At 37.2% G+C, this 27,055-nt stretch overlaps 1 protein-coding gene across 1 annotated transcript in view; it reads left to right on the top strand.

Moving 5' to 3' along the window:
- The window catches only part of LOC135721764 (transmembrane protein 132C), a 193,060-nt gene that overhangs the window by 37,467 nt on the left and 128,538 nt on the right, over positions 1 to 27,055 (top strand). Inside the window, exon 2 of the mRNA XM_065244225.1 lies at positions 11,443 to 12,349. Within this exon, the coding sequence (XP_065100297.1) occupies positions 11,443 to 12,349 (907 nt within the window). The remainder of the gene's footprint in view (positions 1 to 11,442; positions 12,350 to 27,055) is intronic.

Genomic DNA, 27,055 nt, shown 5'->3' with positions numbered 1-27,055 from the left:
AATAGCCACAGTGTGTTCTGCATGCATTCAAAGCCTCATAATCGTTTAAAACAGCAACAGTGCCGTTTTAGAGATTTTCTGTAGACTCTCTGCCACATGCCCACTAACTGGAATCTGGCCAATAGAGTGGAAAGCTTTCATTATAAAAGTGTTTTATTTATTTATTAGTTTTATATTCAGCATCACGTCTAATTAATTAGCATCCAGATTTCTTTAAAGTAACTTTTAACTTTTATGAACCCCATGTAATTAAAATCGGAGTTGTCTAGTTATTAGCGCATATACTTTATGCTGGCTTACTGTATATGCTTGTGCACTTACAAATTGAACTTATAAGATACTTACTGGAAGCAGAATTGCAAGTTTATTTACATGTTGCCTTTTAAATAACATATCTATTGAAATTTTGTAGATGCCCTCTCCTCTTCAGGCATACATGCATGCATTTTTCACAAATAAAATGCTCTTTACAATTATAATGTTTCCTATCCTATTAACATCAGTGAAATACAAATTTGGCTGGTTTTCGTTATATGGCTGGCAGATTCCTCAAAAATACATAAAAAAGCATGTTTTTCAATTTCAACAGATTTTTATTAGATTTACTTTTAAAATTTGGCAACTCCTCAGCTCACAAGGCCTCGTGGGATAGTAAAGTGTCCACCCATGCACGCTTAGTATGTAATGTATATTTAAAATAAGGACAGTGTGTATTTTGTTGGGAGCAATTTGCATATATGCATTATGTTCAGCGGCTCTCCACTGTGCTTTTGCATTGTATTTTTATCAAGCAGTTGCAATTAAGTAGCTCCTTTCAACGAAGCCCTGTTTACTTTTGACTCCAACCTGCCGACTGCCTTGCTAACATTAGCCAAACAAAGCAAAGCCTCGATACATCGCTGTAACATCATCCTAAGCTCGAAATCAAACCCCAGCCTGTTGTTTCCCAGACAACAATTTGTGTAAAAAGTAAACACTAAAGCAGAATAGTTCAAACATCTCTGTAGGGTGAACGGTACCCAAATGTGCATATTTAAATCGAGCTCATATATTTTCATGCTTCTCGTCTTGTCCTTTTTTTTTGCCGTTGAAGGCTTTGTATTCTAATAATCCGAGCTATCGCTCATACTTTCATTTGACTGCCTCCCACAAGCCTCTGTTCTCACTTATTTTTTCATTTGTCTAGGAGATGTGAAACCCTGGAGGTATGACTCTAAATGAGAGCATACCTGCATATTATTACATCATTCCCAAAACGTCCAATGACAGAGGCCTCGCTTCCATTTTAAGCACCCGCTCCAATAATTCATCAGTGCCGGGCTCAGCATTCGACTGTATCCGTTAGTGTATGGAGCCAAGGTGAGATTAGCCAGGTTGCAATAGTAATTGTTACTGGGAAAGTATCAGAATGGCTAAAAGCTGGCCAGAGAGACCGATCCTCCAAGCCTGTTACCTCAAAAAACAAGAAATAAAGGCTCAGCACTCCCAGAGTGCAAACATAGCCGTTGTGGGTAGTATTACAACTACTCGAATCAGCAATTTTTCCCCCCCTTCTGTCTTGGTTTAGATTCAGTGAACCACCAGACTCCCAGAGTCAATTTACTTTTTCAGTTCCAGCCCCAACCACGGTACATTCAAGCTCAACAAGCAATAGATAGCAATATTGTAATCATAAAATCACTCTGTGCTCTGTGCTCACTGTATATTTTTGGCTACTATCATTGCAGTCCTTATTTTATTTAGATGTCTCACGAGAGACACAAACTTCCTACAAGCCTTGGTGCATAATTGTGAGCCAGTTTTTTGTTATTTAATAAATGAAGTTTATTGAAGTAAGTTCGGGAGGAGCATAGTCATGTAATCCAACCAATCAACATCCTTTCTCCACCCCATCGCCTCACTCTCTGTTTGTACATCCATCCCAAGAGAGGGGGAGTACTCTGAGTTCGGGCTTATATACTGAGCTTGGAGCCCTTCCAGGGACAGTACGCCAAATGTGCTTTATCTCATTAACCTATTGATTACATGTTAATGCGAACTCGTGCAATCATCACATTCTGCGAAAATATAATCTTGATATCTTTAATATTGACCGAGTGGGGCCATGTCAGAATTTGAAATGAATGTGAAATCAATAATTGAAGTCAAACCTTGATGCTCCTAATTTCATAATTAGGTTATAGGACTTTAGCCTAAATTTCACAAAGGATCCTAAAGGATCACAAATGCTTACATTTTGATAAAGTGATGCTGAGTAGCTACGTGAAAGGTGTGTCTGCAGCCGGGCGTGACAAATGCCGACCAAGAGTTTTCCTCCATTAGAGGGTGTACCAAAATTTCGACATTATCATTATGCAAAATAGCAAGGGTTCATGCATCATATTTACGAGGGAAGATGGATTTCTAGAATCTCCTGGAAAGCAATTATTTCTGGAGCTTGATTGATCACAACAAGCTAACGCCCAAATGTCGCAAGAGAAATTTAGGTAAATTTATTCTGTATCCACAAGAAATTTTAAGGAGTGCTAGATCTTTCCACTAAAGATTCACAGATATCCAGGATATCCAAAGTAGAGTTTTTGAATAGATTTATTTTGGTCAGCTGAGTGTGTTTTTCTGTAGCAGACATTTCATTACTCATGCAAGTTGTGTAATGATGATAAAGCATTTACCTCGTTGTTTGTTGCTTTGGATAAAACAAAGCATCTGGTAAATGCATAAATGTAAAGTGACAGCACTGGGTTCCTACACTCTCAGAAAAATTTTGTCACTAAGGCACTACCTTTTTAAAAAGTACCCTTTTGTACCCAAAACGTGCATACTGGTACCTCGAAGGTACATATCTGTACCTAAATAGTACATACTTTATTAGCACCTTTTTAAAAAGTACCATCCCAGTGACAAAAAGGTATAACTTTACTATAGCTCCAATAATACTATTGCATTAGCAGCGCAAAAGGTTGTGGGTTCAATCCCAGACAACACACATGCCAAGAAAATATATACCTGTACATTGTAATGCACTGTAAGGGGCAGTTCACATTTTGTGTCTAAAACAAGCATGGAAAACTATGGTGCGCTCCCCCCCCTCCTTCTTTCTAACTGTGCGTTCACACCAGATGCGGAAGAGGCGGCAAGCGTGAGTGATTTATATGTTAAGTCAATGCAAAGACGTGAATAGGCATCCTGCGGCGCGATAAGATAAAATTGAGCATTGCCGCGGGAAATGCGCAAGTTGAAAATCGGAACTTTGGTGAATATTCGCGCCGCGTTAACCAATCAGAAGCTTGCTCTAGTAGTGACGTGAGCGAAGTCGCATTGCCGCGGGAAATGCGCAAGTTGAAAATCTGAACTTTGGTGGATATTCGATCCGCGTTAACCAATCAGGAGCTTGCTCTAGTAGTGACGTGAGCGGAGTCGCATTGCCGCTAGAAATGCGCAAGTTGAAAATCGGAACTTTCCCCTCCAACGATGCAAATGTCCACGTGAATGTCTCGAATGACTTGAATTTCAAGCGCGGCTTTCACGCGCGAATGAACCGAGTAAACTCAAAATGATCAAGCGTCCATCTACGTGCAAATATCGCGTTTTTGCCACATCTACCGCGTATGGTGTGAACGCACAGTAATGCTACGTACACACCAAACGCGGGGCATTGTGTTACTCGCAGGATTTAACTTCGTGTCATGCAAATTTTTCGCTCAAGTTAAACATTTTCAACTTGGAGGAAGACGTGTTTGAGACGAATAGCGCGTGTTGTCGCGGCAAACACGCCACCCATATCGCGTCATTCGCATCGCCACGCGAGGAAGTGTCTGATCGCATCTTTGCATTGAATTTGTATGTAATCTACTCGCGCGAATCGTTGTACTCGCGTCTGTTGTGAACCCACAGTAACGTTTTTCGCTGTTGCATTCTGCATGTGCGTCGCTCTCTATTTGAGCGCGTTTCCTTTGCGGCTTCATTTAAAATAACGCGATTGCGCACGCAAACATGCGAAATGTGAGTCCGTTCGGATATAATTGTCTGTCAAATGCATAAATGTAAATAACAAGCAATAGATTGATTAGTTATAAAAGTAGAGAATGTAATAGACCTTATAAAACCACTAATATGTCTTTTTCATAAGTTGTAAGAAAGCTTTGTTACATAAAGTGTAAATTGATGAGCTAAAAAAATACTCTTTGTAGTTATTTATCTAAATATAAAACAGAAGTGTTTTATGATATGTCTTTCATTTGCTTCCCTTCTGTATTTTCAGGGTTTTAATTTTGCCCTCTTGTCTGTTTTACGTCTCCCAACATTTGAAATCAGCTTAATATTCTCGCCTGTGCTCGTCTCAAACGCAGCTCACGTGCTCGGGTTACTGCCGCAAAATACTGATGCAATCAAAGATGTGTTTGATGCCCAGAAGTTATGGGCTGTCGTATCTGTGCTCATTCACTTCTGTATCTCCATGCTTTTTTTTCTTAGCGTGGGATTGTATGTAAAATGACTGATGAAAACATTCCTGTAGTCAATTTTACCTGATCAAATGTTGCGCCTTAACTTATTTTTCACTAATTAATTAATAATAACTGGTTGTGATGTGTTTTTTCTGGAAATTGTTTTGAACAATTTGCTTTCTTTCGGCTACCAACCTCATGTTTGGGGGGTGGCCCAGACTTTTATTCCTAAATATTTAATTATGTTGCCCGAGGCAAGGACTAGGACACTTAATGGATAGTAATAATTATTGTTGGTTGTTAATATTATGAATTATTGTCACTGTCATGACAACTCACACATATAATTGAGTTATTATAGATTCTGATTCATGATGTCATGGTGAGTCATGATGAAAAAAAGCATTTCCAACTATAAGTACCTCTATATAAAGGACTATATACATATATCTGGAATAAAAAGTGAAATATAGCTATATTATTTCATGTTAAAGTATTATGTCTGTTTTAGTGCTATTCACAGACTCACAGTCATTTTAATGCAGTTGATTCTGTTTCTCATAGTGAACATATGTGCAGCATTTGAGAGCAGATGTGCAGTACACATTTCATCTAGAATGATTGAAATGAAGATTAGATGAAGTTGACTTTTCTCAGTGTAAAGTACATTTAATTTGCGTATCTAAAATGTAGATAAATCAATTTCCCAAAACCACTTACCATACTTTTAGTTAGTAAAATCAAGAAGCCGTTGTTGTCTTTTTGTGAAGTGTGAAAACTGTAACAGAATGATATAAAAACAGTAAGTCATACTTTGGAAAAAGCCCATCTGGAGATTTATTGCTCATGTTATAGATACTGTGTGTCCCATCCATCTCTATGCAGTCATAACGCCTCGTTTTCCCTCATTTTTCAAGTGGGCTAAGATATGATTTAGTTTATTGATTGCCTTTCTATTAGGTGGCTACAAATGGAAGATATGTGGGATGCTGCTACGAGCCTTAAAGTGATGATATTAACTCAATACACTGAATGATACTTACTCATTTAATGTATGCAGCGCAGGCACTCTGAACTATTACCATTATTAATGTTATCTATCAGCTCAGCAGTTGGCCACGATCCCATGAAACTCCTATTTTACTTACAGTAACATTATACAGATTTTATATATAGCCAGCTGAGGAAATGGCCCAGGGGCAATCCAATTACGATGGCCCAAAATCTTGCTATGTTAACTTTCCCTGCAGGCCGAAATTTGAAGCCGGGGCAGCTTTCCATAGTGGAGTATATTTTAAATTAGTTAACAGTTCCCCTATTGCCACTTACCGTGAGCTTGAGTGCCGTCGTCAGCACATATTTAGTTACTTGTTACTCTGAGTCTCATCTAAGCTGTCAAACTGTGCATTAAGACAGTCATTAAAGGGATAGTTCAGAATGAAGAATTTGATGGGACAAGCCGCGTTCGAAGCTGTTGTAAAATGCAAATGAATGCACACCTGTGACCGAACATTTTATATTAATACACCAAGCTGCTCTGTTGCAACTTCAAACAACTTACAGTTAGGATAATAAACTAATTTGCTTGGTGGAAGGACTGTTTAGTTTGATAATAATTATAAAGACACTTAACTATTTATTGGAAATTAGTGACTTGTCATAAAATACCGTATTAAAAGCAATAAAGCCATATGAGTATTTACATAACATAAATTTATCGGTAAATGGGTTTGAGGTACTCCGCTTTGAATTGCATAATATCCTTTAATAAATAATATCCTTGCCATTAAAGGAAAACACCACCATTTTTCAATATTTTATTATGTTCTTAACTCAAATTAGATGAATTAATACATACCTATCTTTATTCAATGCGTGCACTTTATCTTTGTATAGCATGTCGTGAATGTGTTAGCATTTAACCTAGCCCCATTCATTCCTTAGGATCCAAACAGGGATAAATTTAGAAGCCACCAAACACTTCCATGTTTTCCCTATTTAAAGTCTGTTACATGAGTAGTTACACGAGTAAGTATGGTGGCACAAAATAATTTTTAAGGGGATAAAAATGAGAACTATATTGTATGGTGGAAGGGCACTTAGTTTGCAGCACTTCAACCTTATTTTGCGATAACAACCGGCTGCCTGTAAGTTATCTCGCTTATTACCCAACTATTTACCTTATAAGTAAGGTAAGGAACATTATATATTGATTTGACATAATTTTTATTTGCAAATTTTTAATGAATGCAGACCTTTTGCAAGGAAAACCTGTTTACTTTTTAACACATTTTTTGGTTCAATCATTTGTAAATATAATGTCATACATCTTATTTGAAGACATTTATATTTATTTTTTGGTGTAATATTAAACTGTACATACCAAAATGATTTTCATCATCTGGGAAACTGTGTGTTTATCTTGGAATAACAATCTTGCAAATGTTGCAACTGGCCAATCAGAATTAATCAAGCATTCCAATGAGCCGTGTAATAATTTGTTAATGTCCATGTTAGTTTACTGTACGTTACCTTTGTAAACTGTTATAACTTTTGATTTAATGTATAAGTTATTAAATTAACATGAACTAAGATTAATAAATGCTGTAGAAGTGCTGTCCCTTGTTCGATAATGTCAGCTGATGCAGTGGTTCTCAAACTTTTTCTGCGTGCGGCCCCCCTTGTATACGGCGCATTCCCTCGCGGCCCAACCAAAGAAAATTTATGACAAAAACAGTTCTAAAATGTAACATTTTAATTAAACAAAACGGTTGGTTAGTAGACTTATTATTTTTTTCTGTTTAATTACACAAAATTTACGATAAATTAATGTATTTTATAAAATGTCATAAAACTGGGGCCCCCCTGGCACCATCTCGCGGCCCCCCTGGGGGCCCCGGACCCCAGTTTGAGAACCACTGAGCTAATGCATTATGTTAAATACAACTTTATTGTTTTTAAGTTTTACAGAATTATAAAAATTCATAAAAAATTTTTTTTGATAGTTTCAGTTTTACTGATAAAACAATTAATGACAGTATTTTATGATAATAAAATAAAGTCTTATGAGTTTACTTACATGGGTATTATTGCCATATTTTATTAGGTCCACAAATTATCCACATTTTCCAGTTTTGTTCTTGGTATCAAGAGAAATTTCAAACATCAATTGCAAACAATAAATAGAGAAAGTATTTTTGTTATAAGAAGGGACATGTTAAAGGCATTTTGATCACATAATTATCCATGAGTCATTGGGTCATCATTCATTCAAAAAGTGTTTTTGGTAGAAATGAACCAATTTAAAGCTCTCTCAAAGGTTAATTGTAACATTTCTACTGAACAACAACACTGTTTTTTGACTTTACCATGGATAACACAAAATACTTTATTTTTTGTCTCTCACCACCACTTTTTAAATAAATGAGTTCACTTTAGATGGGAAAACTGTCTGGTTCTTTTTGACAACCCGGACTGCTTTACATGAATTTCAATTTATGCACTGTATATGATCTGGCACTCAATCTAGATCAGTGTGTTTTGACAGTTTAAGAAAAATGCTAAACTATATTAACACATTAAATTTGTACTTTATTACATTTTTTACATCACCTGCTAATTGTTGAATAGACTGAACATGTGCTTAGCTCATAAGCCAAGACTGACTGAAGCACTGTTACTGATCTAGCAGAGATGAAGCAATCTAACACATTTTTTATCGCACAGCTTGAATGGATTAAGAAGTTATTTTGGTGACTGCATATCTGCTTCGAGCTCCCAGGTTTTAATTTCTCTGCAAGATTTTTTATTTGTACATGAGTAATTTGTGTGTGTTTGTGCGCTCTGTGCGTGGGTCTTTGTATCGAGGTAGGCTTGAGAAACATTGCTGTGAAGTGATTAGATGTCACTACAAGCTAGTGCTTCACTTGTAATTGGGTCTATAGATAAGGAGGGGATCTGTGATCAGTCTCTCTCTCTGTCTCTCTCTCGTACCTTTCCACATTGCTACACGAATGTGACAGACTATACAATGGTATCCTGTAAAGTCCATCCTTCCTTCCTTCTTTCCTCCTTTTTTTACCTCTGTGATCCAGTAATGCATAATAATTTTCTTGAAATTATTTCATAACTGAATGTGAATTGTATAGGTTTAAACACATTTGTTTCACAATTTCACATTTGAGCTCATCTGAATCTTCTGGATACATAATTTTTTTTCCAAGAGAAAGGACACACTGTTCTATATAACAATTGTAAAATGAATCTGTTACACATTTCGGGAGCACTTGGAAAAAAATCTGAATTTTTACTTCAAAAATCAGGCTTCAGTGCTTTTTATGCGAGCAGTAATTTATTTGATTTCTTCTGCTTTGCTCTTTCTCTCTTTACCAAAGAAGAATAATCTTTAAGTAAACCTTTTCCAAATTTCCTTTACAGATATTTACCATTTACCATTTTTTCTTATTTTGTAAGTAAAACTCATCTGAATCAATCCATTTGCTCAGGACAGACTCCTAAACAAATCATGAAATACTTCAGTTTGAGCACAATGGTACATAACCCTAGTCTCACTGTGCTGGAGTGTTAGTGTAAGCGCCAGTAGCATTTGTCTGCCACCAGCTGTCACAAATCTCTAGCATCTCTTTCTTTCACACTAGTGCTGTGACGCAAAATCAATGGAGCCCCCTGGGTCCTTCTATCACCCCAAATATCTGCAGTGAACTGCTGGTTAAAGGGATTCAGTTACTGGGGATGGGATTGCAGAATGGGGCGGTGTTACACAGAGACATTACTCTCAGGGAGATGGGCTTTCAATCAGGGGCCCAGGGGCACCTAAGGGCCTTTAGCAGTATGCCAAAAGGGAAACATTATAAAGGGAAAGTAATAATAAAAAATCTTAGAATGATCTTAATACATTTACATCAGAGGAAGGTATAGCCCTGCATGTGATATAAAAGTGATACTATATTTGTCACTATGGTGAAACACTATTGACTTTCCGCTCTGAATGTTTTTTCCTTGCTGTGTAGATGTCTGTACAAACTGGTGGTGTATCTCACTTTTACAAGTCTTATTTCATACCTGCCAACTCCTGTGAATACGCACTATGTCTACTTTGAATCAATTTGTTCTGGCACAGTTCCGCCTAATTTAATCTTGACAGCTGTAAGCCAACATTTTATTTTTCCCAATGAGCATAAACTAAATAAATTATCAAGTGCTAACAAAGCAGTTTGTTTCTTTAAATAAAATGTTTGAAACAGTGGCATTTAGTCATCTTTGTTGTACGCCTAAAAATAATGGGGCTACACAATCCCATATAATAACTATATTTAGCTGTATGGTATCATAAATCTTTAACATCTGAAGAACCTTTTTGTTTCACACAGAAAGTTCTTACGCCGGTTTCACACTGCAAGCGTGAGCAGCGCGTGTGCGTAGCTTGAGCAGCGCTTCAGGAGATCGTTTGCTGCGCGTGGCCATTGTGCCTTCACACCGGCTGCGTTTGCAGCGCATACTGTGCAGTTTAATAACAGTATAAAAATCTCAAGTTCGCATTACTTCATTTAACATGCATTTATGAGCAAAACCTCTTGAAGACGCATTTTGACAGTCAGTGTAATTTATAAAACTGTTTTTTTTTTGTCTACATTGTTTTCGTGCTGTTCTGGTCCGTGTAATGTCAGATATATATACAATACACAATTATAGACATAAAAAGCCCAATGGTAACCGGTTAAAACCGTTATTTTTTTAGGTCTTTGACAAAATTTCTACCGAGCCCCTAAGGTGACATTGGAGTAAAAAAATTAAAAGTTTAGTTTAATGTGCTCATATGAAACTTTCGCGTGCTCAAGTGAAACTTTCATGTGCAAAATTTTGTTTTTTAAAGTTTAGTTTGAAACTTTTGCTTTCACATGCGTGCGCGATAGTTTCAACGTGCGTGCGCGATAGTTTCACGTGAGCGCACGATAGTATAACGTGCGTGCACGAAACTGAACGCGATTGTTTCACGTGCACACGTGATAGTTTCAACACGCACGCGATAGTTTCACGTGCGCACCAAAGCTAAAGTTTATTTAATTTTTTCTCCATGTCCCATTAGAGGCTCCGTAAATTTCTGGGCAATACTCGGTGAAGTTCACTTTCCCGTTGTCGTTGACTCATCTGAGAAATGAGAAGCTTGTCATCAGCAAGTAGCCTACTCAAGCCCAAGTTCCTAGGTAGTTTTTTGCTGTGTTATGCTCAATCATAAGAGGTAAATTGTAGGCTACCACGTATCTCAAGATGTTTGTTTTTTTAATACTAATTAGTGGTGTAATGGATCGCAGTTGATCCGTGATGCTTACAGATCACGACCCACAGTGCGGCTTGAATGCGATTTGGGTATTAATACGCAAATTTAAATAGGGAAAGTGAAGTGCGGTTTGGAATTCGTCCTCTGTCTGTGTGTTTGCACGTATGTTTAAGTGCACTCAAAAGTGCATATACGGAGAGACGCGTTTCAAAAAGAAAGCGAACAATGTTTCTGTTCTTGACAGGACACATACAAACAAAATGATCTCGAAATACCACAGTATTCATTTTCTAATAAAAACATTTGTTAAAGTTGTTTGCCAATAAATGACATGGCAGAAATTGTCCTTGTCTTAATTCATGTATAATGCTGAAACAAATATAGACACGTCAGAATTACAGTTATGCCGCTTACATAATGTAGCCTTTTTTAATGTTTGATGACAAGATAGAGACTTAAGGAAAATTATGTAGACTAACTTTTTTGTATGTCCCACAGCTGACATGGAACGTTATTAACTGGTTCGGGAACTTTATTTTTTTGTTGTAATCGGTTAAGGAACGTCAATTTTAGGGTTGAACCGAAAACCGGAAATGTTAAAATACTGTTTTTGTTCAGAACAAACCAATTGGGAAAAATCTGGTTCAAAGGCCTAATTAAAACTTTTTCTTCTTCTCTTTTTTCTTCAATTTATTTCAGTTGTCGACAGCAGGATGCTGCTAGACGGATTGCAGAGATTTGGCACCAGTCCTACGTACCTTCCGGTCCGATACCAGGTACTGAACGCAGAGTCGGCCTTCTTCCTTAAGGAGGCCAACCAGGACATTATGAGAAACTCCAGCCTGCAGGCTCGTACAGAACTTTTCTTCATCCAGCAGGCCAGAAAGACTCCTTCTGTAAATGCCAGTTATGGACCTTTGTTTGTGGAACAGCCGGTGCCCGTTGAGCTTCTGGGGCCGGGACTTTTCAACAACCCTGCATCTACATCCTCGTCATCTTCTTCCTCCCCCCTTTTTAGTTTTAACTGGAAAGTCCAGACTTTCATTATCAGCGAGCGAATACACCCCAGCTGGCCGAAGGTGCAGGTCCTCTTCTACGTAGTGGGCCGAGACTGGGATGACTACAGTGCCGTCGACAGATTGCCCTGCGTCAGGATGTTTGCTTTCCATGAGACCCAGGAAGTAAGAGGAACTTGTCGTTTGAAAGGGGAACTCGGACTGTGTGTGGCAGAGCTGGAGCCGTTGGCGAGCTGGTTCAGTCCGCCTAGCATCATACCGGGTCGACAGAAAACACCTGAACAGGTGGAAGGCACCCCAGTGGAGTTGTATTATATGTTACAGTCCACAGATACTGGCGAATGTAGCTCAGAGGACTCCCGCAAGACCAATTCTATCCGCCCTGGGCAGCTGGGCCCAGCTGGTTACTTCTCAGGACCTACACCCATGCGCAGGATCGGCAGCGTACGGCTGTTTCAGCCGCTCTCTGAGTTTCGTCTGGACAATAACTTTGTGGTGATGGTGCCCTCCAGACCCATCAGGCAGAGGGAGACAGTGTCGGCTTTCCTTGCGGTCTCCACTCTTTCTTCTGTCGAGATCTTCACTTTAAAGTAAGTGATACGTTATTGTAGTCCATTCTTGCTTTCTTCTGAAGTGTGTAATTTCTGTGTCACTAGTGGCACTAAGCAGAATTGAAAAACATGACACCATCGGTTGAGTTTTTATTATACTAGGCTTGAACTGGATAGTGTTTTTTAACATCCAAAAAATTACACACATCACCTTTAAGCATTAACACTTATACCTATGGTAAAATTTTATATTTTAGTATCTTTCTCATATCAATTTTGATAATATTTTTTATTTGTGTTCTAGAATAATTAAAAAAGTTAATATACTTTCATAGCAAGCAATAGCCATCATTTCATCATCTATTTTATTTATTTTGGGGCTATGATTAGATGCCTATAAAATTTTCACTGACAGCCCAAATTTAGCCTTTGTCTGGTTTTAGCCTAGACGTCTGGTCTGTGTTTGGATTGCTGGGATTTACTTCAATAAAAAGCATGATTTGGACTAAACATTCAAAATGTTTTGTAAAAAACACAGAACAAAAAATCTATTGACCCCTTTACATCACGTAAACATTGCTCGAGGTGATAAAAGAAATTGGTTTTGCTTTGTTGCGATTGTCTTCTTGCACACTTTGCAAATTATGATATTATGTTTGGGATCTGTTTTCAGAAGACCAAACATTTACATATCGCAGGTGCGATCTTTTTTGGTACTAATTTATCTTCCACTCCCATGTCTCTTTCCACACCTGTTTCTGTTGCCATTTTGATAATGATGAGTACGTTTTGTGCTTCCCATGAGAGTTGCACATTGATCAAAATGCATTGCCCACCCTAATAAACACATAGGGGCAGTTACCCGGACAGGCTTTGGATTATTCCAGGACTATGCCTTAGTTATAATTGGATATTAAACAGTTTTTATAAACACACCTTACTAAAACAATACTGGTGTGTATCTTGAGACAAAACAATGGCACTGATATATGTTAAGATATTTCAGTGCAAGATTTTTTTGAATTAAGACACCTTAAACATGAATTTTAGATCTGGGACTTGCATAAGCCCTGTCTGGAAACCCGCCCCATAATGTTTCTCTTATATTTTTTGGTTTAAAAATGTCTTTAACCCTATTAAACCGAATGTGTTGTTGCAGACACACTCTACCAAGCTTTTTTCATTATACTGTAAATCTTAAACCAATTGTGCTATCAAAGAATTTGAATTACTCCTAAAAGTAGACAAATAGCACTTTTTGACCATATATGGTTTATTATGGTAATTTTTTTGCTTTCCATCAGCCAATCGTTGCTGTTTTTGTTGAGAGTGGAAGGGTCTGATTTGAACAGTAAGTTAGGGAGCACGTTAGGTTAGAGAGCACCAGATTTGAGTGAATAAAGGGAAAACGCCTGGAGAACTGGGTTAAAAAGCCTCCTAAATCAAAACCGTGTACATCAGTAACACTAAAAAGACTTACAGTATATTTTTCAAGTCTAAAGTGATTATTTTGTTTACTAGTTCTATAACTATTTCTAAATACAAACAGTTAAAATATTTTTTTGTCTTTTTAAAGTCTATTTCCAAACTTCCAACATATATATATATATATATATATATATATATATATAATTTATTTATTTATTTATTTATATTATATAATTTATTTATTTATTTATTTATAAAAATATATTTTTTGTATGTGTGTATTTATATTATGCAAACACAAACTATTATTTTGCATGCAGCTAATCACGATTAATTGTTTGGCAGCACTAATTGAAAGCCATTTGTTTACTGAAAAAAATGGTATCTTGCACTTGGTGATAGCACATTGTGTTTTTGACAGTCATTGCTTCAGGTTCTAAAGGGTTAAAGAGGAGTAGGCTATTATAAAAAATTGTCCTAGTTTCAAGAAGATAAAGCTTAGTAGATGACACTTAAAAAGCCCATAGGCAATTAACAGCATTACCCTTCCAAAAAAATAACCAATTCATTCTCAATTAGTTGAATTAACTCTTAATTAGTAGAATGCAATTGAATGCAAATGAATTCTTCAGCGATGAGCTTTATGTAATACACAATGTGGTCAGAGATGGATATTAATTTTCCACCCAACCCAATGTGCAAAAGTGAAAAAATCCTTATTGATTCATTGAGTGTTGAGCTCTAATTAGAACTAGCGGATTTGATGAAGCGACTAAAGACATTCTGTGCAAGTGAGTAAGAGCGTGAGAGAATTGAGTGTTCAGTCCTGTTTGTGTTCTCTCAGGCCTGATATCTAAATCATGCCGAATGCAAACACCCGTTTGCTTTAAGCTGTACAATGACGGGCCTGTCAAGCCCAGTTATGTCTTGTGTGATTGACAAACTTTAAAGGTAGGGTAACACATTTTGAAAAATGCTAACGGTAGCCGCCTAGCAATGAAATCCCGATCCCACCCTCAAGTCAAATCGCCATCCAAAGTCACGCCTCTTTCCAAACACATGAACACGCACAGATCAGACGGTCACGTCTCATGTCTCATTCACCAGTGAGAAAACTTTGCAGTACAAAGTGAATAACATTTCCAAAATAACCAACATAAACAACTGGTTTACATCAGAATTAGTTTAAGCACACGTTCGATTGTGTAGACGTAGTAACTATATCGTTATGCTAATCCGGAAAACGAACACAAATTTCATAAGCAACACAACGTTTCATCAAAGTAGAATATCTGAATCCATCTCAATACAAACATATCGCGTACCTACCTTACCAAAATAAACAGTGCAACGACCCTTTCAGACCCTTTGCCTCCTGTAGCTGTTTGCATCTCGCGGTAAAGCAGTAAAGTTACAGATGTTAATTTGGGTTTTTGCTCTTGCTGATCCAGGCAGTTTTTGCTGTTGTTGTTATAAAAGATGTCTTTAGTTTTGTTGCTCCTGTGTAGGTTGTCAATTCAGCAGAAAAGTTTGGTGTTCTCGCTGTTTACAGACAGAGCGCACGTGAACGCGCCGATGACGTATGGTATCTGCGTGGACTCGCTGCGCGGTGGGAATTCAAATTACGCTTACGTATGAGGGACATAAAAGGAAACGTCCGTTCGGACCGAAATCTATGATTTGTTGAACATTTTTTGGTCCTACGCCTTTCACAGATGACATAAATTTTTACAAATACATTTAAACAACTTAACACAGTGATTGCTATCAGAATGTGAGGAGACTTTTAACCAGCATAACTAAAAATGTTTCAGGATCAAATCTGTTACCCTACCTTTAAAGGTGCCAAAGAATGCATTGAAATATTATGTTAAATTGTTCTCTGATATCTACATAGAAGGTATGTGGCTTTATGTCCATTTACAACCCTAGGATTTGCCTTTAGAAGGAAATGGTCTATTTATACATTATTTGAAAGGGTCATGAATAATAAAATTGAGCTCTGCTCTTATTGGTTGTTTCATAGAGCAGTTCCTTTTAGTAGCTTTGTGTGTTGCAAACAGACCTTATGTTTAAACCTTTATCAGACAAAGACACGGAATTTGAGAAATAATCAATTGTTTGGAGATTGTTAATGGATGTTCCTGAGTGGTAAGATTTTTTTTTTAAGTATGGATCTGCAAAACATAACTGTAACGTCAATAGTAGGGCTGCGTCCGAAACCGCCTACGTCCATGTATAGGAAGTATTCCAAAAACAGTAGACTAAAAAAACCCGGACGACCTACTACTTCCGGCAAGATCCCGAAGTGTTCATTCGATGGAGCCCCCATGAGAGGAGTTATCCTACGAAAAAGACGACCAAAGGTCGTTGTTTTATTCAAAAATTCAAAAGCGGTAACGCAGATCTATTGGAATGCAAATACATATTAAACAGCTTTCCCTAGTGGTGAAGTTTCACGTCATTTTAACGACTAACTTGTTGTTATGATGACGTATGTCATGTGATGTTTCAACATGGCGAATGTAGTACGTCCAAATTTATTCATACTATCCATATTCATACTATCTAGAGCGTATTGTTTTAACTGTCGATGAGGTACTTCATCTAATTCAGTACCTACTGTCACAGTATGCCATTTCGGACGCAGCCTCAAACTTTAGCCTAAATGTTAGCATATAGCATTAACTAGCATATAGTGCTAACTCAACAGTAACTGCATTGTTTTTAGCATTGTACAACATTGTTATTAATATGTTATTTAATTTTGGGGCGTACATCACAGTTGGTGTTATGTTGAGATTGGCCTGTTTTCCAGAGCTCTTTTGCATGCACGAGGTTTCCATAATGCTGAGTTTACACCAGCCGCATTTCAGGTGTCAAAATCACGTCTACCACGCGTGGTTTGCCGCTTGGACAATTTGGATGCAATCGCGCGTGTAAAGTGGAGTAGACGCGTGGAAAAAGCAAGCATTTGACGGGCGTCAGAGGCGAACTCCGCTTCTTGTGGAAGGGGCATGTGCTATGCGGTTGTCTGTTTGCAAGATGACTGATGTTGATTGTGCATTTATCGAGAGTTACCAGTTTGTATTTGGTAACCTTACTATAGGGGGAAAATAAACGACGCGGGTCGATAAACGTCACGTGACTCAAAAGTGAAATGTGTATTACAACTTACCAGGTTGCCCAATGTCCTCACTGACATTCTTCAAATCGAGGTCCTTTTTATTCCTGTCTCCTCTATAGAAATAGGAACTTGTGTCGTATAGCTCCGGGTGACTGCTCACGGACAATGTCAAGCGTTGTTTGAATGAGTGACTCCGGGCGGGGCTGCCACCACAGCAGCAAGCAGGCTCCTGATTGGTTTACGCGGTGCGAAATTCCGCCAAAGTTAAAATGTTTCAACTCGGGCATCAGCCGCAAATTCACGTGAACCGCAAAATGCACAAAAATCACCATTTGGGCGTACCACGCACAATGCTCAATTCACGGGGAAACGCGTCTTCCACGCCGCACCGAACGCCTCTTCCGCGCCAAAGGACTTCCTGACGCGCGTCAACGCGTCTTCAAATTGACTTAACATTGAAATCACTCCCGCTTCACGCCTCTACCGCGGTTCGTGTAAACGCAGCATAAGAAGAGGAAACAATCGTGTTTGAGGCTTACGATATGTCATTACCATGCATAGATATGTACACTAGATGTCGCCTTGGCTACGGCAGTTCATTGGACCGAATGCTTCAACTAGAGCCGCCATCTTGAAACAGGGGAGCCCCGCATCAGCGTCATTGTAGGCAATGGTGTAACGGAAATAAAATCACCATAAATCGTCATGAATGTGATTTTCTTGGTTTTCTTTTAGTTCGTTTCAACAGTCAGACATGTATTTAGCATTGAGTCCAGAAAAAATTTAAGTTTTAATATTTTGAAAATCTACTTTTCTAACTATAATGCATAGTGCTAGTAGTCCTACCATCCGTATGCAGCATAAAAGTCCGGCATCGTCCATGAATTTGGAGTACAGGCGGAGATAGCAGCTTTACCCAGCTACTTCCTATGAAAAGACCCCTGTTCTAAGATAGCGGCGGTTTTGACGTATGCTTAGAACCCCAAAGGCGACATCTAGTGTATATGATTACCATGTACACAACTCTTATTATTCATCTAGTAAATACAGTTTTAAATTCTATGGCCCCTTTAAATGTTCTGGGTAGGATTGTATCAGTCATATAAATCAGTACAATCTTGATTTAATCAGGACGTAAAGTTCACGCTAGGGGCTTAGTAACCATTTGTTAGTTTGTGTTTAATTTAGTTTTAAAGTAGGTCATGAGCACTCTGTAAAGTAATGTGTTCTCACATAATGTGTTGTTTAATAATCTTAAAAGCCTCCAACAATTTGGTAAACAAAATCTTACAGTTTTATCTTGTTATAGTTCTTTTGAAGTGGCTTTTACTGTCAGAGCTAAAAAATTGGGTTAATTTACAGTTTAATTTTATTTGAAGTTACTATTGAAAAGTTTATAATAAAATATCAGTATTTTGATTTCATACTTTGGCAAATCTGAGCTCAGAGCGATACATTTTGGAGATCTCTTTATGAGACACAAGTGAGTTTTTTTTTTACAAATGTTTTTTTTTTTTTTGGGCGGGGAAGCTGCTTTATTTTCAACTCATAATTTTTCAACCCGTAAAAGGTTCTTCACTTTTTGACCTGATGCTGGGTTGGAAATAACCAAGTATAGAAAAATTTGAAAGACATTAAAACCTCTGTAATATCTCATTTACGAGTTTTCTTGTCTCCTCTGGGTTGTAATTTAATACCATTTATGCCACAGTTAAGCTTAGCTGTAACTTTCCACTGCTGATGAAACCAGCCCCTGGTCTCAATTTGAACCTGTGTTGCTCCCATCTTATTCATTTGCTCAGAGTGGGTGTTAACTAATGAGTTACTGTACAATGAATGATGAATAATTTCTTTAGCATGGAAAAATCAAATACTTAGACATGAATTTCCTTTCATGTCGAAAGAAATATAAAGCATCCTGGCATTGTTTCTGGAAATGTTCTCCAAGGCTATTCTATCATTTCTAAATTGCAATGTTTCAGAGTTACCAAGCCTTTTTTAAATTAATGCAGAAATAAAAGTTAAGTCTTTGAATGTCTTGTGGTGTTCTTGTGTTCAGACAGACTGGTGATAAGATCATATAAAAGGGTTTTTCTTTTTTTCTTTCCTCTACTTGACGGCTAAATGTCTTTGTGATGGCTCCAAGTGCCCTCAACCCCTTGAGATAGGCACAACTCTGTTCTCGGCTTGCGCTCTGCTTCGAGCTCCATTTTATTTTTATTTTTTTAAATAGTGACCAGCTGAGGGCTGCTGATAGGGATTTTTCTCTTGGGTCCTTGACTGTTGATGTGTTGTGTGTAGCTTGGGGTTACGTTTGAGGGGATGGCAGCAGGTTCAAATTGATCACGTCACCGACGCATTCAGGGCCAGATCTCTTCTATCATCAGCCTGGGGATAAAAATGCCCCCTGATCAGCTTTTGGCAGGCCAACACAGGGTAAAGCAGATTTTCTCCTGAGCATTGCATATGACCACCAGACACACCATGCAGAAGAATATGAAACATATGTATTGCGAAGGTGCTAAATTGTTAAACTTTCCAATAATGAATACATTTATTTCCACTGAAGTATAAGTTTATGTTTATATTTTAAGTAAAAAAGGCAAAAAATGGTCCCTAGCTGTCGGTGGTGGTGCCTTTTCAAAAAGTACACCCATACTCGAAATGTGACCTGTGCATTTAACCCATCCCGCTTAAAACGGTAGGCAGCTATCACTGCAGCGCCCGGGGTAAAGGTGCCCAACTCTCCAACCACTGTGCCACGACTGCCCCTTATAGTTCATTAGTTCATATTAGTACCTCAGAGGTACATATTGGTACCAAATGTATACATATCTGTACCTAAATGTTGCATATTTTTAAAGCATAAGCACCATAATAACATTACTAGTCAATTAAAGCTAATTTATATTTGCATTTCAGGTTTGGCCAGTGTTCAGTTCACTGGACTGAGATATAGAGTTTTTAAAGATACAGGGAACATTTTTGTAGTGTTTGAAACATATACAAATGAAAAGTTTAATAAGCATGAATAAACTACAAATGCAGACCTAGAAGAAGGATTCTCTTCATATACCCCTAACTTTAATCTCACATTTTTAAATGATATTGTATATTACAACCATTCTTAAAATTCTTCTTGCTTACGAAGAGCATCAGCAAACCGTCTTTAATCTTTCTGTGGGAGGAGAGCTTACGACTGTGGGCTCATAATGTTTATTGATGAAGAAAACACTCCTGCATTTATGATTGTAATTCTCAGGCCAGAGCTTCTCGCAGGAGCGTGCAGATCCTCGCCTCTTGCCTCATTAGTGGTTTGGAGAGCAGTAACATGTTGAGATGGATTTAACACCTGATTCATAATGCAAATGAAAACACACTTCCCTCATGAACAAATTAACAACCTCTCAAAAGATAAATAGCCCCTGCTGTATTGTAATTTCGACTGAACAATCTTACACGTTTCTGCAAGTCCCAGTGGAATATATGCTAATATATGCAAATGAATAAACTTTCCTTATAGACCATTTTCTTATTTTGCCGTTTCAGAGATGTATTTCCTCATCTGGTTTAATCTAATTTGCATTTACATATTTTGATAAGTAGAAGTGTTTTGGTCGGCCATGACAGGTTCACAAAACGTACTTGTCTTAACTGTCATAAATTTTAAATTGTGTCATTTAAATAAGTACTCTCTTATTGAATTAGCATTTTATGTGATACTTGCATTTCACACTATTAACCCTGTGGTCACTTGTATAGATAAACAAAAGAGTAATGTTTAAAGGCAGGGTCCACGATCTCTGAAAGCCAATGTTGAAAAATTTAAGTTGAGTAACTTCTAAACTTTTTTTAGGTGTTACCAATTAAAGTATTTTTTAAGTTGATCCAACATTTCACTTTAACAACTCAAACCAAATTCACGTTTGTCTTGTTTAGACTTTGAACTTAAATGCGCCTTGGCTTTAATCCATTAGGAAGCGCATTTTCCTAGTGAAAGGTTTGCATTTCTTTCAAATGAACAAATAAAATATACACTGTAAAAGGTAATCATCCCCTCAAAGTAATTAGGACAGAAGTGGTCGAAAGTGGACAAAAGAGACAGATGTAGATACCAGAATGTGTCTCTCTCGTACACTTGTGATCCGATCGACGAAAACACATCTTAATACCAAGTGTAAACAGCCCTATAGTGACATCATATATCCGGGAAGTAGCTGTACCCTGTAGTCCAAACCGGCCGTTTTCTGTAGTACTTGAAAAGTGAATTGTTGAAAAAAATATATATATCGCTGGGCATTGAACATTGAGCTTTATAATTTTGCAGGCATCATTTATGCTCTAACAGCAACCTTAAACATCAACTACAGTTTGAAAAATAGGATCAAGAATAATTGCCGCTTTAAAGGGGTGGTGAATTTGTCGATTTTATTTTTTATACTGTTGTCTGATGTCTACTTATGATGTTTGCATGGTTTTTACATTCAAAAACATCAAAAGCAATATGTAATACGCTATTTTGTAACATGAATTAGTGGCTGTCTGGAGAAATGGTTCGTTTGAAGGGGCGGGCCGCATTGAAGACCTGGACGTAAACGCCCACTGCTATGATTGGACAGCTTCATTCCTCGTCATTACATGTGGGGAAATGTTTTAAAAACATTAATGTGTAAAAATAGCAGCCGAACACATATATGTTTGACCCACAAAAGATTCAGTGTGCTAAAGATGATACACATAAATGACAATACATATAGTAAAGTAGAAACAAAACTTTAAACTCGACGTGACTAAATTACCATAAACAGCACAGTTAGCGTGCATCAGAATCTAAAATGCGGCTGATAAGTCCTTAATAATAACTTTGTATATTTATATTGTGCTTGTGAGGTGAGTGTTTGACCTTTCAAACGCAACCTTTTCACCTAAATTACCGTATACAACACAGTAAGCGGGCATCATAATCTAAATTGCGGCTGATCCTTCCTTATCGCTAACTTTGTATATTTCTACCATTAAATTACAATCGTATTGTTAAGTGTTGTACCTTTATTAATCGTTTAATGTTTTTAGTAAATTAAAACATAACTTACGTTACTTATGTTACAACAGGACATAACAAGCGATCTCTTCTAACAAAGCAATAGTGAAACGCAGTAACTTAAATAAAGTAAAATGTCTTACTTGCTGTGTATACTGCTGTGTCTTTTTTGTCAGATCCAATATTAGTGGTGCTTTTAATCACAGTCTCTCTGCAAATCCAGCAACCAACTTCTTTACAAATGAATTTGCGGTACACAAAGTAAACAAACACTGCCCACGCCAGCTGGAACTTCTTCAAAAACAACCTTTAACCACGCATTCCTAATGTTATGTTCAGCCTCCGCTATCCATCGTCTGTGTTCTTCCCATAGACGGTTCTTCCACAACCGAAAACTGAAATTCAGTTTCCATAATTACTCTATCATAACAGATCACCGCGTCAAAATAAAAGTCATTTAAAAAATTTATTTAAAAGTCATTTTGGTTACATTTGGCAATCTTTAAAGACATGTTTACTGATTGTTGAGACACACGTGTGTCACGCGAAGCTGTGGGTTACAAAAGTGGTCGTTGCATTGGGTTCGGGGAGGTGCTTCAATTCTACTATGATGTCATATTTCTCTGAATTCCTCACTCGGTCGTAATACTGGCTTGGTGCCATAAACTGTTATGTTTCAGTAGCACGGACGTTTTTAGTTCTAAAACTTGCAGGATGTCCTCCTATATATAACGAATTATCAAGTTAAAATTTAGTATTTGATTCACCGCTCCTTTAAGTTGATCCAACTATTACTTTTTACAGTGTATTAAATTATTCTTTTGTTTCTACTTTATTTATTTACTTGTTTAGCACATGTAATATGTAATCAGTGGGACAATGTACAGTACAGCCAGTCCTGTTGTTATCGCAAATTCAGTGGGCCGCATCACACTGTCAGGATTTAACCGGCTTGCTGTACGTTATCCCTTGCTTATTATAAGCTTTAAGTTGCAAATTAGGTTAAAGAAGTTTAAGTTTTTTTTAACACAAATTTGCTCAGGGCCGTTTATTTTGTTCACCAAAAATTGATACAGTACTGTAGCTGATGTGAGACTTTCAATGCCTGCACCTTGGCTCAATTGTATTAATTTGCCTGTATGCTTTTTTCCTGTATTTATTTGCTAGAAACAAAGAAAGTTAACTTAAACTGTGTAAATACAAGAGTGTTGTTTCTGCATGATCTAGGTGGGTTGTATGGCCAACAGGAAAGACAGACAGTTACATCTTTTACAATTCATGCAATTATATGTGCAAAAAACAAATGTACTCAAAAATAATGGTTCTGGTGCATGTTAAGTCATTTGGAAAGCAGTGTTATGATCCTCCCTGCCATGCCATGTTGTTTGTTTTTTAACAAGCTTGTGAAAAGCTTGTGTGGCTAATATATAAAAACGGACAACAGAACCTGCAGATTCAGACGGTGGCACTCGTGTCATTTAACATCCATTAACAAATTAGAAACCACACATGAAATTTTACCTTAAATGGGTTTTTCCTTGGTAATGCACTGTGAACTAAATTTACACCGAGACTTCAGTTTTGCATGTATGAGGATGTTGATGTCACCTCTCTAGTTATTAATGGGTTAAACTATTACCATGCATTTTTCATACTGTTGTACAAAGGTGCTGCATCAATGCTATTGATGTCCTGATGTCAGCTCTGATGTCAGCTCAATACTTAAAGTACAATCTTTGCCCTTACTACGGCATACAGCAGAGCATGTTTTTCAGAGCCCACACGTGTCAAAGATACATTTGTTTCATCTCAATCAATTTTTGACATTTTTCCAAAGACCTCTTTTCTCAGCGTTCTTATCAAATACGCATCTACAGTTTCTCTCGCTCTATTTTCTGTGTACTCCTAATAAATTGTTCCTCTTTCAACAATGTATTGGATGCTGCAAGGGCCACTGAACCTTATTAGTTGCCGTCACAGTTTACCAAGCGATTCTTCCTAATTTCCTGCCCCTTCGGGGTCGCTGGCACGTGTTTACTTTGAAAGCACAGACTCTCTTCATCTGGCCATTAATAAGTAATTAGTGACTTGCACACAGGGGAAACCTGTTCACTGTAGAGTGTTTGAGTTGCTTGCCACACGAGCTTCTTCCACAAAGCAATCAGCTTTTGCCCGCAGCGAATAATCCTGGTGTGCACATTTCTTGGTAATGATTTTTAATGCATCCCCACCCATGAATTTTTGTTCTGCTTTCAGCATGGCGTCTGCTATTATTCGACTAAAAGTCTCTTTTCTTAATTATTATTCACATCACCTAGGCGCATGTTTTGTACCAGTGCTTTTAGTTTCTCTGACGTGCTCGTTGTGCTGTAGTTTGTAAGGCTAAACCGTGATCAGTATGTCTAGCGCTGAGCGTTATGGATGGTCAGCGCTGAGCTCAGACGCTTCTCACTGTTCCCCTCCTGCAGATCACAGCAGGTTGTCAGTGTTGAGTAAAAGCGTTTGTACTCTGAGTTTGAGAGAAGACGACTCTCTAGAGAGAGAAATCGTTGTCTGTAGTGCTGATATGTCAAGCTTACTTTCCTAAATTCAAACTCATTAGGAACATAGGCATAATTTGCAGGCGGGACGAGTGAGACCGTTCTTCATCACTTTATGCCATAATTGATTCTGTAGGTTTGTATTAACATCTAAAACATATAAAAATAAATTGAGTCATTTGGAATTGGATGGCAGTTTTTGGATGAAATTTTTTTTTGAATGTCTCACCATGTCAAACCAATATCAAACTAAATCTGGTTATAGATAGCAGATTATTAATTTCTTAAAAAGCTTTGGTTGGAGAAGAAAGCTAGTTGGTGGGTTCACTTTTTGCAAGCAGTATTGATTGTTTTAATTTTCAAAAGTGACTCATTGCAACAATTACCATTTAATAGCATTCATAATAATGTTCAATGATTTCTAGTAGGCTTATGTATTAATCGGACCTCATTTATGGTTCGATGTTAATGAAGGGCTACTTGAGCCTTACAGCTTATTTTAATGGTAGCTAATCTGTTTAATTTATTAAAATACGAAGCACTACAGTACATATGTGACCCTGATTGTGAAAACCCAGGTAAAGTCTTTCTACATAATGTAAAGAACATAATGTAAATATAACCTTGATATCTTAAATCTTGGCTGTGTCTCAATCAGCTCCCTTGTTCAGTAGTCTGTGCACTGATCAGGGAGTCGGACATTTTAAGGGCTGTCTCAATCGCAAAATCCTTACAGTGCACTGGAACATTCGTTCCCTAAAAATTCCCACAATGCAACGCAAAACCCAGTGAGCATCGATGCTCAATATGTTCCCTCATCGGAAATTGTGACCTTTTCTGAAGCTCTACAAAATCATGTGAGCCAACTCAAACTTCATGAAATGCGACAAAACTCTTATAAACCCCCCCCTTTTTTTTAAATATAAACACACATCTCTATACAGTAAGGGACCACAATCTACTAAATATTTAAAATAATAATATTTATCTAAAATTGTGAAAAAAAATTATATTTCAAATTTCATTATATTCTTTCAATTTTATTCACGGATATGGAAGAGAATAATGACAGTGTTTTTCACAATATACTTTAAAAATTAAGTATGCCGTAAAATGAAAAGTAAAATGAAAAATTTTAATCAAATTTTGATGCCCCTTATCTCATAATTAGTTTATGAGACTTGGATTCTACAAGGAGGGTTACATATGAAGAGTTTGGTTCCAAAACGTGATAAATGCAAAAAAAAAATTCCATCAAAATCAGTATTGTATCGGGTCAGTATTAAAAAGTAGATTCTTAATTTTATGCAAAAAAGTGTTATTCTGTCATCTTTTCTAATTTTTTTCCAAACTGTGACAAATGGCACTTTTCCTTCTTGGCAGAATGCAATAAATCTGCTCAACAAATCACAGCGCGCCACCATTCCACGCATTGTAAAAAATAATGGCGCCGCGTTGAATACACACAGAATACTAGTTTTCCTCTTTTACTTTGTACTTCGTGATCAACAAACAAATAAAAACAAAATAATACTTTTGATGGTATTGATAAACCTGTGGTGGTTTTCTGTGGCAGGGAAGAAATGTAATCCATCAAAATCGAATAATTTATGTAAGAGACACTCGGGCAAGAAAAATGCTGGGTGTTGCTTGTTCTCTCGACAGCATCAAGTTTATATGATGCTAACACATTGATCCCAGGGGATCTTATGAAAAACTTTACATTAAGCCAACGAAAATCGAGCAGGACCAAAACATTTTACAGCTGATCGCTGTCTAAAACGTTTAGTGACAACATCCCAAGGATGATAGCAGCAATGACACTGTGTTCTTAATATGACAAAGTAAGTGTTTTGATTAATGCCATTAATGTTTATTTTTTAGTGTATACCACTAGTCAGCTAAATGAAAATATAACATGGCAAAGATGAATGCACATTTATATATTCATTCAATAGATTTATAGCATTTTGAAAAAAAAATCAGTTTTTAAAATAAATCTTTGAAAATCAAATTATGGATTTGAATTTTTTATGTTATTATAACGTAAAGATGCTATGTGAAAGTTTGTAACAGAAAATAGTGGCTTTCATCTTGTCACTTTCTTGGTATAAAAAAACACGTTTTTACCGAAATTAGTCTAAATGCATTTATTGCGTTTTGGAACTAAACTCTTCATACAATAAACAGGAAGACATGCTCCTGGTTTCAATCCTTAAGCAAGATCAGAAGACGTTGTGTGTATCCCTTAGTGCTAGGCAATATTTCAATTACAATGATTTTCACTATATAATTTTCCCTACTAAAGCGATAATGAAAGTTCGATAAGTGGTATGTTTTGCACTATGCGTGATGCTGCGCAGGCATTTTGCAGACTGCTCTCCCGGATGCCGCACACAGTCTTGGTTTACAATCACAGTGTCAATTAGACTTGGAGGAGTGAAGTAAGAAAAATGAGCGACAGGAGCTGAATTTCCATCAAAATGTGCAAAAAAAGAAAAACAAATACATTCAAATAAGGTTTCCATCAAGTTGTTTGAGCGAATGGTGGTATTGGTAACCTAGTAACCAACAGTAAACAAATCAAGGCATGCTAAGAAAATGGAGAC

Source organism: Paramisgurnus dabryanus, chromosome 18 (assembly GCF_030506205.2).
Source record: "Paramisgurnus dabryanus chromosome 18, PD_genome_1.1, whole genome shotgun sequence".
Lineage (NCBI taxonomy): Eukaryota > Metazoa > Chordata > Actinopteri > Cypriniformes > Cobitidae > Paramisgurnus > Paramisgurnus dabryanus.
This window is presented reverse-complemented; position numbering and strand designations above follow the sequence as displayed.